Source organism: Rana temporaria, chromosome 4 (genome assembly GCF_905171775.1).
Source record: "Rana temporaria chromosome 4, aRanTem1.1, whole genome shotgun sequence".
Lineage (NCBI taxonomy): Eukaryota > Metazoa > Chordata > Amphibia > Anura > Ranidae > Rana > Rana temporaria.
Window position 1 is genome coordinate 14,094,982 of NC_053492.1, and position 24,004 is coordinate 14,118,985.

A 24,004-nucleotide genomic window follows, 5' to 3' on the forward strand; every position below is an offset into this window, starting at 1 on the left:
CACCAATGTAAGGTACATTCTTCTCACTGATCACCAATGTAAAGAACATTCTTCTCACTGATCACCAATGTAAGGGACATTCTCCCCACTGATCACCAATGTAAGGGGCATTCTTCTCACTGATCACCAATGTAAGGAGCATTCTTCCCACTGATCACCAATGTAAGGAACATTCTTCCCACTGATCACCAATGTAAGGGACATTCTTCCCACTGATCACCAATGTAAGGGACATTCTTCTCACTGATCACCAATGTAAGGGACATTCTTCCCACTGATCACCAATGTAAGGAACATTCTTCTCACTGATCACCAATGTAAGGGACATTCTTCCCACTGATCACCATTGTAAGGAACATTCTTCCCACTGATCACCAATGTAAGGGACATTCTTCCCACTGATCACCAATGTAAGGTACATTCTTCTCACTGATCACCAATGTAAGGGACATTCTTCCCACTGATCACCAATGTAAGGTACATTCTTCTCACTGATCACCAATGTAAGGGACATTCTTCCCACTGATCACCAATGTAAGGAACATTCTTCCCACTGATCACCAATGTAAGGGGACATTCTTCTCACTGATCACCAATGTAAGGGGACATTCTTCTCACTGATCACCAATGTAAGGAACATTCTTCTCACTGATCACCAATGTAAAGAACATTCTTCTCACTGATCACCAATGTAAGGGACATTCTCCCCACTGATCACCAATGTAAGGGGCATTCTTCTCACTGATCACCAATGTAAGGAGCATTCTTCCCACTGATCACCAATGTAAGGAACATTCTTCCCACTGATCACCAATGTAAGGGACATTCTTCCCACTGATCACCAATGTAAGGGACATTCTTCTCACTGATCACCAATGTAAGGGACATTCTTCCCACTGATCACCAATGTAAGGAACATTCTTCTCACTGATCACCAATGTAAGGAACATTCTTCCCACTGATCACCAATGTAAGGAACATTCTTCTCACTGATCACCAATGTAAGGAACATTCTTCCCACTGATCACCAATGTAAGGGACATTCTTCTCACTGATCACCAATGTAAGGAGCATTCTTCTCACTGATCCTCAATGTAAGGAACATTCTTCCCACTGATCACCAATGTAAGGAACATTCTTCTCACTGATCACCAATGTAAGGGACATTCTTCCCACTGATCACCAATGTAAGGGACATTCTTCCCACTGATCACCAATGTAAGGAACATTCTTCTCACTGATCACCAATGTAAGGAACATTCTTCTCACTGATCACCAATGTAAGGAACATTCTTCTCACTGATCACCAATGTAAGGGACATTCTTCCCACTGATCACCAATGTAAGGGACATTCTTCCCACTGATCACCAATGTAAGGAACATTCTTCTCACTGATCACCAATGTAAGGAACATTCTTCTCACTGATCACCAATGTAAGGGACATTCTTCTCACTGATCACCAATGTAAGGAACATTCTTCCCACTGATCACCAATGTAAGGAACATTCTTCTCACTGATCACCAATGTAAGGGGCATTCTTCCCACTGATCACCAATGTAAGGAACATTCTTCTCACTGATCACCAATGTAAGGGGCATTCTTCTCACTGATCACCAATGTAAGGAACATTCTTCCCACTGATCACCAATGTAAGGAACATTCTTCTCACTGATCCTCAATGTAAGGAACATTCTTCCCACTGATCACCAATGTAAGGAACATTCTTCTCACTGATCACCAATGTAAGGGACATTCTTCCCACTGATCACCAATGTAAGGGACATTCTTCCCACTGATCACCAATGTAAGGAGCATTCTTCCCACTGATCACCAATGTAAGGGACATTCTTCCCAGTGATCACCAATGTAAGGGACATTCTTCCCACTGATCACCAATGTAAGGGACATTCTTCCCACTGATCACCAATGTAAGGGACATTCTTCTCACTGATCACCAATGTAAGGAGCATTCTTCCCACTGATCACCAATGTAAGGAACATTCTTCTCACTGATCACCAATGTAAGGATCATTCTTCCCACTGATCACCAATGTAAGGAACATTCTTCTCACTGATCACCAATGTAAGGGACATTCTTCCCACTGATCACCAATGTAAGGGACATTCTTCCCACTGATCACCAATGTAAGGAGCATTCTTCCCACTGATCACCAATGTAAGGAACATTCTTCTCACTGATCACCAATGTAAGGGGCATTCTTCCCACTGATCACCAATGTAAGGAACATTCTTCCCACTGATCACCAATGTAAGGGACATTCTTCTCACTGATCACCAATGTAAGGAACATTCTTCCCACTGATCACCAATGTAAGGGACATTCTTCCCACTGATCACCAATGTAAGGAACATTCTTCCCACTGATCACCAATGTAAGGAACATTCTTCTCACTGATCACCAATGTAAGGGGCATTCTTCCCACTGATCACCAATGTAAGGAGCATTCTTCTCACTGATCACCAATGTAAGGGACATTCTTCCCACTGATCACCAATGTAAGGGACATTCTTCTCACTGATCACCAATGTAAGGAACATTCTTCCCACTGATCACCAATGTAAGGATCATTCTTCCCACTGATCACCAATGTAAGGATCATTCTTCCCACTGATCACCAATGTAAGGAACATTCTTCCCACTGATCACCAATGTAAGGAGCCATTCTTCCCACTGATCACCAATGTAAGGAACATTCTTCCCACTGATCACCAATGTAAGGATCATTCTTCCCAATTTTGTTTATTAAAAGTCTTGCAAACAAAAAGCATAAAATCACTATATATAAAAAATACATAAATATATACATATTTACATAAATAAAAATAAATATAGCAAATCTGCTCTCAAACAAAAGACTTTACAGCAAAGCAAAAATCATGTAACCACTGGTGAAATAAATCCTACTACAACACACACCACTACACCAGACAAACCTACAAGGTCAAGAAACAAACCCGCACCCATTATGCATGCAGCCCTTCTTCAAAAAGATACTAACCAACAAAAGCTAAGGGAGTGAAAGAGACAGAAAGGGAAAAGAACTCCTCACTCAGAGACGGGCAGCTCACCAAAGGCAGGTCTGATATTCCTCCACTCCCTTTTCCAGACCGCCCTAGGTTCCCTGCCCTTCTCAAGACCCCGAATTTTCCCAACCTCACCCAGAATATCGTGCACCACCACCTCGACAGAGAGGACTTTCTTCCGCAGGGTAATCTGACACCGTGCATTCCATGTGAAGTAACGGACAACTATACTAACTAGAAAAAGTGTATTGAAATCAAAATCCCAGTGAGTCGGGAATGCCCCATACACCCACTCCGCATAACTCATGCGATAGAAAAAGGGAATGCCTAGAGCCCTCCCCACCCTTTTATACACCTCTATGTTAAAGGGACACTGCAGCAAAAAGTGGTCCATAGACTCCACTTTACCAACACACTCTGCTCTCGGACAATCCCGATCATCCACAGAGCGATTCTTCAGGTTCCCTCTCACATAGAGCCTTCCATGGAAAGCGAGCCAAGCTTGATCCCTAAACTTCAGAGGGATTCTTTCTAAATTGATTAAACGCAATCCCTCCCTCATTACAGAGCCTGGGCAATCCCTTAAGGCCAGTGACACACTGAAAGCCGAGCTCAAAATTCTCTTCTCCAGAAGCTTCCTGGGGAGGGACTTGATATCCTCCGCTGTCACCTGCCACTGCCGAAGTATTTTCAGACACGGGGCAACATAAGCCGGGAGCTTGCCATGTTGGACTCTCAGACTTTTCACTGGCCCGCCATCTTCCCAGCATCGCAGAAAAGGCCTAAAACAAGACTGAAAAATACCCACCCATCCCGGCGGGTTCTCTGCTAGCATGTTACCAAGATTGTACTTTAAAAAGAGCAGAGAAAAGAAAACTATTGGGTTGACCATTCCTAGGCCACCCTCCCGCCTAGACAGGTAAGTTACATTGCGTTTAATCAGGTTTAGCCTATTTCCCCATAACAGTTGGAAAAAACAGCTGTACACCCTTGCATAGAGAGATGATGGCAAGATACAGACGAAGCTGACATATAAAAAGATTGGGACCAGGTACGTTTTGATCAAGTCAACCCTCTCCCTCAAGGAAAGCCTCCATTTCTTCCAGCTTGCTACTTTGGCATTGGCACACACCAACCTGCTTTCCCAATTTCGATGACCATAGTCACCAGGACCAAATTTGATGCCCAACACTTTAATTTCCTGCTGGGGCTCTGGGAAGGCATCCGGAAGTTCGAAGCTTTCACCCTCCTCACCCATCCAGAAAACTTCACTCTTTTCATGGTTGACTTTAGAACCAGAGGCCTCCGTGTACTGCTCTATCATAGAGACCACCTCCTGCGCCTCCTCCGTCCCAGAGACAATAACAGACACATCATCGGCGTAGGCCACGACCTTCAAGGGCGGCACACTAGCAATGCCCAAAGGCACCCCGCACAACGATCCACACTCTAGCCTTTTTATGAAGGGGTCGATTGCGAATACATATAGCAGGGGGCTCAGAGGACATCCCTGGCGCACACCAGAGCCAACCCCAAAAGGCCGTCCAACCCAACCATTAACCAGTGGGAAGCTCTCAGCCCCTCTATATAATGTCTTCAGCCAATCTATAAACCTCCCCTGCAGGCCGTATCTACCAAGTAGCAAATACAGGTACTCGTGATTGACTCTATCAAAAGCCTTCGCCTGATCAAGTGCCAGCAAGTACTTTCTCCATCCAGCAGCCCTGCATCGTTCCAAAGCCTCCCGGACAGCTAAAATCGCTGAAAAGGTGCTTCTACCTTGGACTGAGCAGTGCTGATGACTGGACAACAAATCGCCTGCCACTGACGACAAGCGCCAAAAAAGAATCTTCGCCAAGATCTTTCTATCAACATTGAGAAGACTGATGGGGCGCCAGTTCTCAATCATTGAGGGGTCTTTACCTTTTGACAGAAGAATCACAGCGGATTGCCTCATGGAGGGAGGGAGCGAACCCTCTTCTAGACAGCTGTTATAAACCTCTGCTAAAAAAGGAGCCAGAATGGACTTAAAACACTTGTAGAATTCAGCTGTCAACCCATCTGGCCCAGGCGATTTTTTGGTAGCCAGCTTGTCTATAGCATGAACTACCTCATCCGCTGAAATTGGTTCTGTCAAATCCATCAAAGGCAATGTACCATTTCCCAATCCTGGAGTAGAATCCAGAAAGCTTTCCATCTTGTCCCGACAAAGGTCCTTTCTTCCCAGAAGGTCAGCGTAATATGATCTGAAGATCTCCAGGATCCCTGATCTGGACTTCACCAGGGAACCCGTACCATCCCTCAGGCCTATGACCGTCTTAACTGCTATGCCTTGCTTACAGTTCTGGTAAGGATCAGGCGAGTGATATTTTCCATAATCCCTCTCCAGAACCAAGGAGGCACGCCGGTCGTATTGACACTTCCTAAGAAGAAACTTCACCTCAGAGATCTCCCCTGGATCTCCTCCATACGAGACAAGACGATCAAGCTTCCTCCGCAAATGCTGGTAGGCAATGTACATACCAAGCTGCTTCTTCTTACCTATGGCCTTGAAAAGTCCAATTGCCCTTTGTTTCACAAGCTCCCACCACTCTGACTTACTGCTGCAAAAGTCCAGAATAGAAACCTGTGCCTGAAAAAAATCCTCAAAGGATTGTCTTACCTCTACATCTTCCAGGAGAGCCGAATTCAGTTTCCAGGTACCCCTTCCCCTGGGTGGAGTGTCCGAGGCATTCAGAGTCACAGACAGCATACAGTGGTCAGAGAACTCCACCGCCCTCAACTCAGGAGCCGAGAAAGCAGAGTTCTCCTTTAAAAAAAACCTATCTATCCTACTCTGACTATTCCCTCTCTGAAATGTGAATCCCGTGCAGCCAGGGCATTGCTTAATATGCACATCTACCAGGCCTGCTTGTCTCACCATATCTCTAAGAAAAACGCTATCGTATCCCAGCCTGTCTATGGAGCCTCTCCTGTCTTCAGGCCTAATGATGGTGTTAAAGTCACCTCCAAAGACAACCTGCTGGGACGTAAAAAGGAAGGGCTTGATCTCTGTGAGGAGGCATTTCCTGCCCCACCTTGACTGCGGCCCATAGATATTGATCAGGCGCAGGTCATGCCCCCTAACAGAAACGTCCAACACCATGCATCTACCTATTTCTACCTCAATTACCCGCCGGCACGTTACCATATCGGTTTTAAAAAGTACCGCAACTCCGCTGCAGGGCTCAGCCGCAAGAGACCAAAAGGAGGGACCGCATCTCCACTCCCTTTTTGCCAGATGGACATCGGCCAAAGTATGGAGCCAGGTCTCTTGCAAAAATAAAATCTCGGCATCAAACTCGCTGAGCAAAAATAAGGCCATATCACGAGCTCTTGCAGATTTAATGCTGGCGACATTAATGGTCGCCACCTTTATCGGAGGGGGAACTGCCATCAGGATGATTGGGGTAGTCGTTTCTTGACCTTCACCACACTCTCATCACCAGAAACCGCTCTCTTCAAACTACGTGACTCCCCCTCATCCATAGATGAAAAAGAGGAAGACAAAGACATCTCATCACCCGACAACACAGAAAAGGTGTTACCAAGGGGAACCCCTCTTGGATCCGACTCTGAGGAAGAGACGACTGGTTTTCTAGCCTTTCTCTTCTTTTTTTTCTTCCTCCTGATCGTCTCCCACCCCTCCTCATCCGAATCCCCATCAACTGAATGTGAGACATGGGGTATGGACACCCCTCCATCGGCCCCACCCCCATCCAGCACCCCCACATTCCCCTGACCACGCTTGCGCTGCCGAGGGGCAGGGACTGGAGGCTGAGTGGGAAGATCCGCTAAACCTGCCCCCCCAGCAGCCTCCGCCAGTCTGGAGGATCTACGAATAGATGGATTAGGGACAGGAGGGACAGATTTAGGGACCACATCTCTATGGGGAACAGAAACAGATGACACAGAAGGGACAGACTCAGGGACCACATCACTAGGGGGAACAGAAACAGATGTCACAGACACAGAAGGGACAGACTCAGGGACCACATCACTAGGGGGAACAGAAACAGGTGTCACAGACACAGGAGAGACAACAAGGGTTTCAGTGGCCTCATCCTCCTTATCCAGCCTCTGCAGCTCAGCCTCCAACCCTGGCAGGTTATGTAATGCCTCCGGGCATTGACTGTAGGGGTGACCAAGTTTTTGGCACAAATTGCACCGAATGTCAGTGCAGTCTTTAGCCAAATGGCCGAGCTCCTGGCACAAAGAGCATTTCTTGCGGGTGCAGGTGGAGGCAAAATGGCCCTTGTCACCACATTTATTGCACACCTTAGGCTGACCCTGGTAAAAAATGGTCAGCCTGTCCCTCCCCAGAAAGGCTGAACAGGGCAGATGTTGAACAACATTTCCCTGTACCCCCAATTTTAGTGACACTGTCCAGGCCCCTGTCCATATCCCATGCTGATCAAGGACCTTCCGCAGTGGAGCGAGGACCTCACCATATCGGCGTAACCATACTACCAAATCAGCCTCTGGGATGGATTCGTTACGCACAAGGATCGTCACTGATTTTATTAGAGGCTGCCTGGAAACCACCTTTGGCATCCAACCATTCCACTGCGGAAGGTCCCTGCGCCCCCTAAAACGTTCCCAAAATAAATCCAGACCCTCAGGTTTTACAAAGGATAAATCAAATTCCCAACTGCCAACAGGACAAATCAAAGCAAAAATGTCAGCGACTTTGAACCCCATTTCCAGGATCAACTCTGCCACCCTCCCCCTTACTGGTGGGGTCCCCTCCCCCTCCCACTTCAACTGGACCACATTTCTTCTCTTATACCCACCAACCATCCCACCACTAAACCCCCCCAAATTGTGACCACCAACATTTGCACCATTCCCCCCACCCTCCTTGGTGCGATTCCCCAAAACTGCTGCATAGCTGCCGTTGTTCACAAACCTCCCTGCAGAGGGTCCAGTTGTGCGTTTGGCAGATGATTGCACAGCCGAGTCTTTCCTCTGCTGAGCAGGAGGAAAAATGTCATTGTTAACCCCTTCACCACCACCCACCACATCCATTGCTTCATCAATAATATTACGGTCATTATTTCCTGGCACATTAATAATTCCTGCCGTGTCCACATTCACAGCGGTATCCACACATACTTCACCTCCAGGCAGACTCTTCTCCATCAGGGCAGGATTGTCAACTGAGCAGGGTGAAGGTTGTTGTAATCCAGTACCAGGTGAACCAGTGCAGGAGGCTTCCATCGCTGCTTCCACTCCACTTGCTGCACTGTGCTGCTCCCCTCCCCCACCTGCATCAGTCAGCCCAGGTGAGGCTGAAACTGGCTCTTTGGAGCTGGCAGCCATCTTGGTTGTAGAACCAGAGATCCCAGCAGTCACAACAGAATCCATTTGCAGGGCGCATGATGTAGATCCATCCATACTGCTCTGGTGGGCTGGTGACACCTCTGCCAGGGGTTTTCCCTTCATGTCTGCAGAGGATTTCTCCACAGCAGAAACACCACTCACTTTAGCCGGGACACCGTCCACTTTAGCCGGGACACCACTCACTGCAGCTGGAGGGGCAGACATGTTGGAAAGCGGCTGCACAGTACACTGGGATTTCTCCACCAGTGCTGGTCTGCGACCCCTCTGCGACTCCACAGCGACTTCTGATGCCTCACCAGCAGACCTGTCTGTCCTTAGGGGTGACTCCATCTGCTGGATGAAACGTAAGGTGCCATGTTGACCCTCAACCCCCTGGCTGGTTGCCGCTGGCGATTCCCCAGCCTGACATGGGGGGAGAGGCGCAGAGGCAGATGGACCCGGGTTGTCTGTAACTTGCGACTGCCGCTGATCCACAGAGGTCTGGCTGGCAAATCTCCTCTCATTTTTAAATTTTTCTGAAAAAGCTCCACTTTTATCTTTTAACTTCTCCAATAGTAAAGATTGTACCTTCACTTTCTCCTCCATCTCTTGTAGCTCAGGCTTCATGGCTGAACGGTTCTTACTCCAGGCCTGGAAGTACTTAGTTTTGAAGTTTTTATGTTCAGCTTTCAAACTTTTAAGTTTCTCCTCTGCTCTTCCGATCGCCCGAAAACGATCAATTACCTTTTGTCTGAATACATCCGTATTCTCACCAGGGCCTGGACCCACAGTCAGATCCTGCACCACCTCCTCCTCCTCACTAGGCCCCGTATCATCAGGGGCATCCGTCCCAGGGCCTCCCCCAGGATCAGGCATTATTCCTGGGCCAAGCTAGCAGGCAAGGCCCAGGCTTGAAAAAAGGTTGGATCTCTCAGAGAGCTCCTTGGGTGTGTCCTCCTCCTCCTTCCCACTGATCACCAATGTAAGGAACATTCTTCCCACTGATCACCAATGTAAGGATCATTCTTCCCACTGATCACCAATGTAAGGAACATTCTTCTCACTGATCACCAATGTAAGGGACATTCTTCCCACTGATCACCAATGTAAGGAACATTCTTCTCACTGATCACCAATGTAAGGGACATTCTTCCCACTGATCACCAATGTAAGGAACATTCTTCTCACTGATCACCAATGTAAGGAACATTCTTCTCACTGATCCTCAATGTAAGGAACATTCTTCCCACTGATCACCAATGTAAGGAACATTCTTCTCACTGATCACCAATGTAAGGGACATTCTTCCCACTGATCACCAATGTAAGGGACATTCTTCTCACTGATCACCAATGTAAGGAACATTCTTCTCACTGATCCTCAATGTAAGGAACATTCTTCTCACTGATCACCAATGTAAGGAACATTCTTCTCACTGATCACCAATGTAAGGGACATTCTTCCCACTGATCACCAATGTAAGGGACATTCTTCCCACTGATCACCAATGTAAGGAGCATTCTTCCCACTGATCACCAATGTAAGGAACATTCTTCTCACTGATCACCAATGTAAGGATCATTCTTCCCACTGATCACCAATGTAAGGAACATTCTTCTCACTGATCACCAATGTAAGGGACATTCTTCCCACTGATCACCAATGTAAGGGACATTCTTCCCACTGATCACCAATGTAAGGAGCATTCTTCCCACTGATCACCAATGTAAGGAACATTCTTCTCACTGATCACCAATGTAAGGGGCATTCTTCCCACTGATCACCAATGTAAGGAACATTCTTCCCACTGATCACCAATGTAAGGGACATTCTTCCCACTGATCACCAATGTAAGGAACATTCTTCCCACTGATCACCAATGTAAGGAACATTCTTCTCACTGATCACCAATGTAAGGGGCATTCTTCCCACTGATCACCAATGTAAGGGGCATTCTTCCCACTGATCACCAATGTAAGGAACATTCTTCCCACTGATCACCAATGTAAGGATCATTCTTCCCACTGATCACCAATGTAAGGAACATTCTTCCCACTGATCACCAATGTAAGGAACATTCTTCCCACTGATCACCAATGTAAGGATCATTCTTCCCACTGATCACCAATGTAAGGGGCATTCTTCCCACTGATCACCAATGTAAGGAACATTCTTCCCACTGATCACCAATGTAAGGGACATTCTTCTCACTGATCACCAATGTAAGGAACATTCTTCCCACTGATCACCAATGTAAGGATCATTCTTCCCACTGATCACCAATGTAAGGATCATTCTTCCCACTGATCACCAATGTAAGGAGCCATTCTTCTCACCAGGGGCGTTGCTAGGTGCCAAAAAGACCAGGGGCTTCAGCCCGAAGCCAAGCTGACACCCGGGGGGGCGCGTTCGCGCGCGGTCGGTGGAGTGGCATGGGGTTACCTGCTTGACACACATACCCTGACCTACGTGTGTGTGTGTGTGTGTATACACACATACGCTGACATAACCTACATACACTGACCTGACCTGCATACACTGTCCTCAGTGACCTGACCTGACCTACACTGACCGACCTACACTGACCTGTCCAGACATACATACACTGACCTGTCCTACATACACTGACCTGTCCTGACCTACATACACTGACCTGTCCTACATACACTGACCTGTCCTACATACACTGACCTGACCTACATACACTGACCTGACCTACATACACTGACCTGTCCTACATACACTGACCTGTCCTACATACACTGTCCTGACCTACATACACTGACCTGTCCTACATACACTGTCCTGACCTACATACACTGACCTGTCCTACATACACTGACCTGTCCTGACCTACATACACTGACCTGACCTACACTGACCTGTCCTGTCCTACATACACTGACCTGTCCTGACCTGCATACACTGACCTGTCCTGACCTGCATACACTGACCTGACCTGACCTACACTGACCTGTCCTACATACACTGACCTGTCCTGAACTACATACACTGACCTGTCCTGAACTACATACACTGACCTGTCCTGAACTACATACACTGACCTGTCCTTACCTTCTCTACACTGACCTGTCCTTACCTTCTCTACACTGACCTGTCCTTACCTTCTCTACACTGACCTACATACACTGACCTGTCCTGACCTACATACACTGACCTGTCCTGACCTACATACACTGACCTGACCTACATACACTGACCTGTCCTGACCTACATACACTGACCTGTCCTGACCTACATACACTGACCTGAACTACATACACTGACCTGTCCTGACCTACATACACTGACCTGTCCAGAACTACATACACTGACCTGTCCTTACCTTCTGTACACTGACCTACATACACTGACTTGTCCTGACCTACATACACTGACCTGTCCTGACCTACATACACTGACAGTACTATGTAACTTGGTGCAGCTCATATTAAAAGTAGTAGTACATGCAGTGTTTTGCATTCCAGTGCAATTTGCAGCCCACTAAAATTAATAGGTACATGTGTGAATCACAGGGGAACATGGAACACATTCCTGTGCAATCTGATGTGAATCGGCCCTTGGGCAGAATAACACAATCCTGTAATTCTGTGTCGCTCTAAAATTGCAGGAAAACACAACATTAATCCTAATGGCCCCACAAATGTGATATAAAAATGGGCAAAAAAACGTGCCAAATTCAACTCCAAAAAAGGGTACAGGAGCTACTTTAACACATTTTTGGAATGGAGCCCCCTCAATTGAATGGTGTCAATCCAAAAACAGTGCAAAAAAACCCTGCACTGTTCTTGCATCACTGGATGTGGATGGGGCCTTATACTTTAAATATGCAAGACTGAAAGCCTTGTTTTTATAGGACCACTAATCCCTTGTTAAATACAAATGTTCTTATCATTTATAGCATTACATATATGAATGTAGATTATCAAACCTGTTGCCTGCAATTTTCTCTTGACAAAAGCAACATCTGAGTTATTATTTTGGAAATGATATGGTGGTCTGCACTGAGTTGCTTTTATGGATTATGCTATTCAAAGAGGGAAAAACTTGTGTGCCTAAACTGTTCTAAGTTGATTTACCTATGTTTTCTTAACCTGCCATCACAGATTTCTCCCAGAAACTTCAGCTTCAAATGCATTTCAATAATTCATCATGCCACCATGTCTTCCACAAGAAGGCAACAAGTGTAAATAAAAGCAGCAGCATAATTCCTTCAAGATTTAAAAAAAATTCTGTTTGGGGAGTATGAGAAGCAAATACTCCCTGAAGAAACTGACAATCATAAAAAAAAAAAAACATATTAAGAACATAAAATACTACATCGCAGAGATGATAAACCGTAGTAGCTTACTTGGCCGACACGTGGTCCTAAGTTGTCCGGGTGGTGTCCTGCCGGCTCTCCCCCCTGAGTCACTCACGCTGGCTGGCTGCTCTAGCCGTCCTCCAGTCTCCAGCCGTTCTCCATGCCGACGCCACGGTCCGCCGGCGCCGCCTTCTCCTCCTCACACAGACTCCAGTCTGTTTGCTGCGCCTGACGTGAAGTCACGCTTCGCGCGCTTTGTCTCCACTTTTGAAGGGTCCGGCCACTGTGATGTCCATCATAACAGCACAGCACGCCTATGATGGACATCTCACTGGCCAATCCTGGGATCGCGGGCGGGACCGTGATGTCGATGGATGCGTCGCACTCGCACGGCACAGACAGTGACAAGCAGCACTTGACTAGGTTAACTGTTTTTCAGGGGACCCGCCGATTCGGGGCTAATAATGTTAAATTAAACGGCCGAGACTCGGGGCTTTTCGGGGGACCATTCGGGGCTCCAGCCCACCAAGCCCCGCCCTAACGACGCCCCTGCTTCTCACTGATCACCAATGTAAGGGACATTCTTCTCACTGATCACCAATGTAAGGGACATTCTTCCCACTGATCACCAATGTAAGGGACATTCTTCCCACTGATCACCAATGTAAGGGACATTCTTCCCACTGATCACCAATGTAAGGAACATTCTTCTCACTAATCACCAATGTAAGGATCATTCTTCCCACTGATCACCAATGTAAGGGACATTCTTCTCACTAATCACCAATGTAAGGATCATTCTTCCCACTGATCACCAATGTAAGGAACATTCTTCCCACTGATCACCAATGTAAGGAGCATTCTTCTCACTGATCACCAATGTAAGGGACATTCTTCTCACTGATCACCAATGTAAGGAGCATTCTTCCCACTGATCACCAATGTAAGGAGCATTCTTCTCACTGATCACCAATGTAAGGGACATTCTTCTCACTGATCACCAATGTAAGGAACATTCTTCCCACTGATCACCAATGTAAGGAGCATTCTTCCCACTGATCACCAATGTAAGGGACATTCTTCTCACTGATCACCAATGTAAGGGACATTCTTCCCACTGATCACCAATGTAAGGAACATTCTTCTCACTGATCACCAATGTAAGGAGCATTCTTCTCACTGATCACCAATGTAAGGAACATTCTTCTCACTGATCACCAATGTAAGGGACATTCTTCCCACTGATCACCAATGTAAGGAACATTCTTCCCACTGATCACCAATGTAAGGAACATTCTTCCCACTGATCACCAATGTAAGGGACATTCTTCTCACTGATCACCAATGTAAGGAGCATTCTTCCCACTGATCACCAATGTAAGGGACATTCTTCTCACTGATCACCAATGTAAGGAACATTCTTCTCACTGATCACCAATGTAAGGGACATTCTTCTCACTGATCACCAATGTAAGGGACATTCTTCTCACTGATCACCAATGTAAGGGACATTCTTCCCACTGATCACCAATGTAAGGGGCATTCTTCCCACTGATCACCAATGTAAGGAACATTCTTCCCACTGATCACCAATGTAAGGGACATTCTTCTCACTGATCACCAATGTAAGGAGCATTCTTCTCACTGATCACCAATGTAAGGGACATTCTTCCCACTGATCACCAATGTAAGGGACATTCTTCTCACTGATCACCAATGTAAGGGACATTCTTCTCACTGATCACCAATGTAAGGGACATTCTTCCCACTGATCACCAATGTAAGGGACATTCTTCCCACTGATCACCAATGTAAGGGACATTCTTCTCACTGATCACCAATGTAAGGAACATTCTTCCCACTGATCACCAATGTAAGGAACATTCTTCCCACTGATCACCAATGTAAGGAACATTCTTCCCACTGATCACCAATGTAAGGAACATTCTTCCCACTGATCACCAATGTAAGGGACATTCTTCTCACTGATCACCAATGTAAGGAACATTCTTCCCACCGATCACCAATGTAAGGAACATTCTTCCCACTGATCACCAATGTAAGGAACATTCTTCCCACTGATCACCAATGTAAGGGACATTCTTCTCACTGATCACCAATGTAAGGGACATTCTTCCCACTGATCACCAATGTAAGGGGCATTCTTCCCACTGATCACCAATGTAAGGAACATTCGTCCCACTGATCACCAATGTAAGGGACATTCTTCTCACTGATCACCAATGTAAGGGACATTCTTCCCACTGATCACCAATGTAAGGGACATTCTTCTCACTGATCACCAATGTAAGGGACATTCTTCTCACTGATCACCAATGTAAGGAGCATTCTTCCCACTGATCATCAATGTAAGGAACATTCTTCTCACTGATCACCAATGTAAGGGACATTCTTCCCACTGATCACCAATGTAAGGAACATTCTTCTCACTGATCACCAATGTAAGGGACATTCTTCCCACTGATCACCAATGTAAGGGGCATTCTTCCCACTGATCACCAATGTAAGGAACATTCTTCCCACTGATCACCAATGTAAGGGACATTCTTCTCACTGATCACCAATGTAAGGAGCATTCTTCCCACTGATCACCAATGTAAGGGACATTCTTCTCACTGATCACCAATGTAAGGGACATTCTTCCCACTGATCACCAATGTAAGGAACATTCGTCCCACTGATCACCAATGTAAGGGACATTCTTCTCACTGATCACCAATGTAAGGGACATTCTTCCCACTGATCACCAATGTAAGGGACATTCTTCTCACTGATCACCAATGTAAGGGACATTCTTCCCACTGATCACCAATGTAAGGAACATTCTTCCCACTGATCACCAATGTAAGGGGCATTCTTCCCACTGATCACCAATGTAAGGGACATTCGTCCCACTGATCACCAATGTAAGGGGCATTCTTCCCACTGATCACCAATGTAAGGGACATTCTTCCCACTGATCACCAATGTAAGGAGCATTCTTCTCACTGATCACCAATGTAAGGGACATTCTTTGCATTGGCCATTACACTAATGTACCATAAGCAGTAGATAAAAGTAATTATTAGCAAGGGTTCCCTGAGACTAGAAAGTTATTTTAAGGGCTCCCGCATTTTAGAACGGTTGATAAAGTCGGATTTAGAACCCATTTTGCTATTTCTGCCATTTGTTTCAATACAAATCCCAATCATGGTTGGAGGGTGCGCTGTATTTTCAGTATCGTGTCACCTTCAATCTTTCCGTTTTTTGTTTGACGGCTGACAAAGTCTTCGTTGCTGTTGTCAGCAATAATCCAGCCGGGGGATTCAGCTGCTGAAAGCCATTATTGGCCGGATTAAAGCATTCATTCATTAGCATTACCAGGGGCTCCGGGGAGAAAGGAAATCACAGATAAATGCCCGCATTCTCCACCTCCTGCCCCCAGGGAGACCTCTCAGGCACTCATTGAGCTTTGCGTGTCTCCTCCTTCCATTGTGTGTCCAGATTCATTTTGCTTCCAAGGAGAGAAGAATAATTGATTTTAGATATTTAAATGAAATGTTATTTACTTCTTGTCCCCCCCCCCAGGGATGTATAAACTTTAATCGACTAGCTAAGTGACTACTAGAGTGGGTTTTACGTTAGTCTGTATCATGGTGTGACCATCAAGATATTTATGTGTATTGGTGTCTATACATTATCATAATGACCTCCTGAAAACAATTTAGTAACACTTGAATTGCAATAACCCAAGTCAATAGGATCGATGCCACAGACCAGACCCCCCCCCCCCCCCAGATAAATTACACATCATTTACCAGTTCCAGTCTGGCCATTTCTCTCATACGTGTAAAAATCTGCATTTTCTACCTAGAAAATTACTTAGAACCTCCAACCATGAATAATAATGAATTTTAGTGACCACAAACACAATATGATACCCAATTTTTCTTTGTAAAACATAAAAGGTGATGTTGCGCCGAGTAAATAGATACCTAACATGTCACGCTTTAAAATTGCCCGTGGAATGGTGTAAAACTATGTCACCTAAAAATCTCTATAGGCGTCATCAGTAACCAGTTTAATCGGGTGTTAGAATTATTTTTCTCGCTTTGACATTCCCGGCAATACCTCACGTGTGTGGTGCAATCACCATTTACATATGCATGCGCATTTATGGGGGGGTCGCTTTTAATTTTTTTTTTTTTTTTACTTTTACGCTGTACATTTAGTGCTGAACAACATCCCTTGTGATAGCAAGGGCTATTACAGGTCCCCTATATGGAGAGATCTAGGATCTGTTGGACCCCATATCTCTCCTCTGGGCTCCAAAGCAGCCGATCAAACAGATCAGTATGATCAGATGCTTTCACGAGCCTACTTACATTAGTGGTCATTGCAGAAGTGTCTCCTTACTAGTGTCTTATTTTCACTGGTGGCCATAAGTGAAGTGTCCCATCAAAATGGTGGACAGTGGGAAAATGACTCAATATTGGTGGTCATTAGGATTTTTTTTGTTCCATTTTTCCATCCATTCATTTTACAATCCTAGTCATTGGAAAAGTGCCCCTTTTTTTTTATCAAGGGTCAGTGGATACATGTCCCTCTATATTGGTGGTCAGTGTAAAAGTGCTCCTCTAGATTGGTGGTCAGTAGAGAAGTGTCCCCTTTTATTGGTGGTCAGTGGAGAAGAGCCCCTCTACATTGGAGGTTAGAGAAGTGTCCCCATTTATTGGTGGTCATTGGAGAAGAGCCCATCTACATTGGGGTGATCAGTAGAGAAGTGTCCCCTTTTATTAGTGGTCAGTGGAAAAGAGCCCCTCTACATTGGAGGTTAGAGAAGTGTCCCCATTTATTGGTGGTCATTGGAGAAGAGCCTATCTACATCGGGGTGATCGGTAGAGAAGTTTCCACTTTTAGCCCCTCTATATTGGTGGTCAGTAGAGAAGTGTCCCCTTTTATTAGTGGTCAGTGGAATAGAGCTCCTCTATATTGGTGGTCAGTAGAGAAGTGTCCCCTTTTATTAGTGGTCATTGTAGAAGAGCCCCTCTACATTGGTGGTCAGTAGAGAAGTGTCCCCCTTTATTGGTGGTCTGTGGAGAAGAGCCCCTCTACATTGGAGGTTAGAGAAGTGACCCCTTTTATTAGTGGTGATTGGAATAGAGCCTCTCTACATTGGAGGTTAGAGAAGTGACCCCTTTTATTGGTGGTGACTGGAGAAGGGCCCCTCTACATTGGAGGACAGTCGAGAAATTACCCCTTTTTTTTAGTGGTCAGTGGAATAGAGCCCCTCTACATTGGAGGTTAGAGAAGTGTCCCCTTTTATTGATGGTCACTGGAGAAGGGCCCCTCTACATTGGAGGACAGTAGAGAAATTACCCCTTTTTTTAGTGGTCAGTGGAATAGAGCCCCTCTACATTGGAGGTTAGAGAAGTGTCCCCTTCTATTGGTGGTCATTGGAGAAGGGCCCACTTTCAGTGATGGTCACCTGACCGGTTTGCTCTTATATTGGTGGCCAGTGAGAGGAAGAATGCCCCTTACATTAGTGGTCAGTGGGATGACACTGCTAAGGAGATCTTTGGTGTAATTAGTAACTTATATAAAAAAAATGAGAGGAGGCTCCACTGCTGGCTCTGCCAAGTGACATTAGCTATGGTACTGTACAGGCCTCATCAAGCGGGATAGGCCGCTGCTCAAGGAACCCCTAACAACCTTGGTTGGGAAAGATTAGTTCAAAATAACGTGTTAATAGACTTCTGAAAGCCCCCACATCAATGGGTCACCATCATATTTGTGGCATTAGGTCTTGGTAGGTGGACTTGCAAAATTCTGTGGGCCAGTATAATACTAATTAAAAATGATGAATCTCGAGGTGTACACAGGTCTATATGATGTTTCTCTTTGTATTTCCATTGTCAGATGAGAGCTGTGATGCCGATACTGTCCTCAAAGAGGCCACCGAATTACTGCAGACAAAGTTTGAGGTCTTTATTAGCACGATCCAGGTGGAACAATATATAGAAGACATGACGGTGTGCCCACGTTGCCAGGACCCAACTGGATGACCAGAAAGCCTTACCTAAAAATTGGCCACCCATCATCCTGAGTGGAACCGGAGAATGGGAGGAGCCAAACGTAACGGTGGGGGTCAGATCATTCATCATATGGTCATGTGTCTTTTTTTAGAGGAACACGTGTCTCCCTGTCCCATGCTTAAAAAAAAAGACCCACACGCCAACCACACATTCCCATCTTGGAAACATTCCATGCTCTGAACCTGAAGAAGAGTTGACTTTATGGCATTGGAGAGAACATTGATGGACAGGTAATATGGTAGCTGTTGCTAGAGGTATATAACGCCATGGAGATATAATGTTCACCTCTGAGGCATGGCAGCCCATTCAGACTTAAATGACATGGGGGGGGGGGGGGATCTAAGATCATCCAAATAATGGGACCATCACCTACATGTTTGTTCTTAGCATTTGGAAAAGTCCAACGAAACAAATGTAACTAAGGTGGCAACCCATATCTATAAATGCCTTAGGTGACTGTGGTTTCGGGTGTAGTTGGAAGGGTTCAAGGACTGTGATGAAGCTGCTAATCCACGGTTTTCTTGTCGGATTTTCCGATCGTGTGCATTAGGCCTCGTACACACGACCGAACGTGTCCGCGGACCAGTTTCCGCGGACATGTCCGACCGTGTGTACGGCCTATCGGACAGGTTTCCAGTGGACAAAAGTTTTTAGCAAGCTAAGAAACTTGTCCGCTGGAAACATGTCCGTCGGACGTGTCCGATGGTTAGTACGACTCATCGGACATGTCCGCTGGTTATGACGTATAACCAGCGGCCCAAAATCCCGCGCATGCGTCGAATTGATTCGACGCATGCGTGGAAGCATTGAACTTCCGTGTTAGAGAACGTCGGTGTCTTCTACGTCACCGCGTTCTCTGTCTGGTGTGTACACACATCAGACCAAAAGCTCCCAGCAGACATGTCCGATGAAAACGGTCCGCGGACCGTTTTCATCGGACATGTCTCCTCGTGTGTACGGGGCCTTAGAGGTGTCATGGGGGGACTTTAAAGACCAAAGAGAGTGGCAAAAGATTGTGCCAATAGTTGTTACGGGCTTGTTGGAGATCTATGGCGGGAAATGCTGTTGTGTTTTTTTGTTGGAGACACGAGTGGAAAAATTGCTTCCACCAGTAGGCCACCGGGACAGTTGGTATGGGCTTGGTATGCTCCTTGTGGGTACTTGTATCTTGGACTGCTTATATTTTTATAAACGTTGTTTTACTGCCACACATGGTCCCTTCCACTGTGAATGGTAACAGGAGACCATGTTCCAACAAAGCCATATTTTGTAGCATTCCATGACTGATATCAGGTATCTTAGGATATTCGATCATAAGGGGGTGATCTGCTGCTTTCACAAGGAGCTCACTCATTTTCATAATAGACATCATGGCCATTAAGAAAATTAAAAACAAGCGCTTTCATTCATGTCATTTGCCCCCTCTACCCATGGCACCATGACCAATGGTTCTCCACCCGTCTCCGGTTCTACCGCCTATGCAGCGTTCTTTCGACATTCCAAAGTGAAGTGTGATGCCCCATCACCAACCCCATAACGTGAGCGTCAACCTTGGTTGGATATCGTGCAATTTATTTTGTCCCGTGATGTGAGAGCTTTAACCCGTTTGTCTTAAATGTTTGTGTATGGCCAAACCGCCAGCAACGATGTGACCCCCATTCATGGTTAGCCTGTGCTCTGCTCCGACCAACAGAAGAACGGGCTGGTCTTTAGGTGGGATGAACCCGGGAAAGAAGTCCACTGGGATTTATGATGGTGGATGTGACCCTTGACCACCATGATGGTCGTCACCTCCTTACTGGCGGGCTTGGGGTGTCTCAATGTTGTGACGAATGTGTTTACAAAGCCGGGATCATTCCTTTGTGCTGCCAGAATCCACACCCTGCATAGATCCTGTATTGGATATTCTGAGACAAGGACAGAATCATGAGGGTCAGAGGCAAGGTAAGCCTTGATCACAATATTCCAGACGTAAGGGAAAATCGAAATGATAAAAAAATAAATAAAAATAACAGTAAATTAAATTCTTCCCCATGACTAAGGATGAGCTCTGGCGTGTTCGCACAGGACACGTGCAGAGCCCGCCAGGCGGTCGACACCCGCGTTGCGCTAATCACAGCCAGACAGACATTTCCCGATCTCTGCAGCCGAGCATCGGACAATGTCTCCCTGGCTGTGATTAGCGCAGCGCGGGTGCTGACTTCCTGGCGGGCTCTGCACGTGTCCTGTGCGAACACGCCAGAGCTCATCCTTACCCATGACCCTACAATAGTGCTTGGGGGTCGCCACTAAGACTGTTGGTGTCCTATTGGATTGATACTGCTAAAACCGTAATGGTGCAGGCTGGGGATGGGTTTGTCCAGACCTAAAACATGCAGGCAATGTAAAGAAGAGGTTTACCGGCTGCCCAGGGCCGGCCCTACCATGGGACCCGATGGTACCATTGTACCAGGCAGCACTTTCAGGGGGGCAGCAAATTTTCTGCCTGCACGCCATCCCATTCCACCAGCTTCACTCTCCACTTTACTGTGGGGCTAATTGCCGCCCGACCGCTCCTCCCGTTCCGCTCTCCGCTCCACTGTGGGGTTAATTGCATGAATAGAGCCATAACAGGTCCTTTTTATACTCCTATATACATGTATAGAGCCATGATAGGTCCACTTTAGTAATCATGATATAAAATAATGGATGTGGGGGCATTTTGGTGGGCGTAATTTTTTTTTCGGGGTGGCAGCATTTCATTCTTGGTACCAGGCAGCACAATGTCTTGGGCCGGCACTGCGGCTGCCACACACCTCACCCAGCCGCGAAGTCTAAAACTAAAAAAAAAAGCAGCCTCGGTTCAGTCCATCGAGTCCATGCCCCACCGCATTTTGGCCCACCCCCAGGGGGTGGTGAAATGCTTTGGGGCATGGCCTTGATGGACCGAGCTGAGGCTGCTTTTATATGTCTACTACATGGCTGGGTGAGGTGCGCGGCCGCCAGGGAACCTTTTCACTTTGCCTTCAATTCTTCCCCGCTCCCTTCATAATTGATAGTATTTGATACACTGGCGATTTTGCAGGTTTTTATACTTACAAAGCATGTAGAGGTCTGTAATTTTAATCATAGGTACTCTTTAACTGTGAGAGACGGAATCTAAAAAAATCCAGAAAATCACATTGTATGATATTTAACCACTTAAGGACCGCCTCCTGCACATTTACGTCGGCAGAATGGCACGGCTGGGCACATGTACGTACAGGTACGTCCTGTGCTAGTACCCAGCCGTGCGTCGCGGGCGCGCGCCCACGACCCGGTCCGAAGATCCAGGACCGCAGGACCCGCGGACCCGATCGCCGCTGGAGTCCCGCGATCGGTCCCCGGAGCTGAAGAACGGGGAGAGCCGTGTGTAAACAAGGCTTCCCCGTTCTTCACTGTGGCGCCGCGATCGATCATGTGTTCCCTTATATAGGGAATCGCAATCGATGACGTCACACCTACAGCCACACCCCCCTACAGTTGTAAACACACATGAGGTCACACATAACCCCTTCAGCGCCCCCTTGTGGTTAACTCCCAAACTGCAATTGTCATTTTCACAATAAACACATTTTTTTCTTTGAAAATGACAATGGTCCCAAAAATGTGTCAAAATTGTCCGAAGTGTCCGCCATAATGTCGCAGTCACGAAAAAAATCGCTGATCGCCGCAATTAGTAGTAAAAAAAAAAAATTGAATAAAAATGCAATAAAACTACCCCCTATTCTGTAAATGCTATACATTTTGCGCAAACCAACGGATAAACGCTTATTGGCATTTTTTTTTTTTACCAAAAATAGGTAGAAGAATACGTATCGGCCTATACTGAGGGAAAAACATTTTTTTTATATATTTTTTGGGGATATTTATTATAGCAAAAAGTTAAAAATATTGCATTTTTTTCAAAATTGTCGCTCTATTTTTGTTTATAGCGCAAAAAATAAAAACCGAAGAGGTGATCAAATACCACCAAAAGAAAGCTCTATTTGAGGGGAAAAAAGGACGCCAATTTTGTTTGGGAGCCACGTCGCACGAGCGCGCAATTGTCTGTTAAAGCGACGCAGTGCCGAATCGCAAAAACTGGCCGGGTCTTAAGTGGTTAAAAATCATACAATGTGATTTTCTGGATTTTTTAGATTCCGTCTCTCACAGTTGAGTACCTATGATTAAAATTACAGACCTCTACTTTGTGAGCAGGAAAACCTGCAAAATCGGCATTGTATCGAATACTCGTTCTCCCCACTGTACATTAGTTTATACATTTCCAGACCTTTCTTAAAATGAGGACCTGTCTAGCAGTCATACACATTCCACAGTTCTGGAATCACCGTCTTGGGGGAACATCGGAACTTGGCCAAGAATCCCAACTTAAGAGGATTCCCCCTCCCCCACGAGACTCAACTGTAGGTAACACCAGTTTCCCAGCACAGACTCTCTGTGGTCCCTGAATTCTCTTCCCCGCACACACACATCAAAGTAAACTTGGCTTCCGTATAAAAAGCGACAAAACAATCACATTCCCAGCGGGGTCCAGAGAACCAATTTCCAAACCCGCGACCTGAAATTTCGGAATCAGCGGGAAGCATTGCGGACTGAGCACAGGAACTGCTTCTGACCCCGTGGGACCCTGGCTGGCACGGGCATGTGCGGATTCTGGCGGCACACAATCCGGCTCAAAATGTGAAGATTGTGTAGTGTTGTCCGTGTATATCACACCGTGTGTGTAACGTCTTATGTTCCTGTACTGGTGGAGCTACGTACAACATGAATCCCCCTTCTGCAAGTACGCCATGCCGGTGGGGTGGAAATAAGTCATTCTCTGAGGTGGTGGGTCAGGAACCTTTCCTTCAACACTAATCAAGATTGTATTTCTAGACCTGTCTCTATGGAACACCTGTATGTAATAGGAATAGACCACCGAAAAGGCCTCTGTTGGGGGGTCAACAAGACCCTATTCTGTTAGAGAGTCAATGAATTATCTTTATGTACCTTATATCCTAATTAATAAGCTGTGTCCGCCTCTTAGGGTTACCGTTGTCAGCTGGAACAGGGGGTCTCCAAACTACGGCCATCCGGTTGTTCAGGAACTACAATTCCCATCATGCCTATGAATGTCAGAGTTTTACAATGCCTCATGGGATGTGTAGTTCCACAA

General features: G+C 46.2%; 1 protein-coding gene across 1 annotated transcript in view; it reads left to right on the forward strand.

Moving 5' to 3' along the window:
* Positions 1 to 19,370, forward strand: part of SLC30A3 (solute carrier family 30 member 3) — a 53,195-nt gene extending 33,825 nt beyond the window's left edge. The window contains exon 8 of the mRNA XM_040347987.1: positions 18,653 to 19,370. Coding sequence (XP_040203921.1) covers positions 18,653 to 18,798 — 146 coding nt within the window. The 3' untranslated portion in view covers positions 18,799 to 19,370. The remainder of the gene's footprint in view (positions 1 to 18,652) is intronic.
* The last annotated feature ends 4,634 nt before the right edge of the window (positions 19,371 to 24,004 follow it).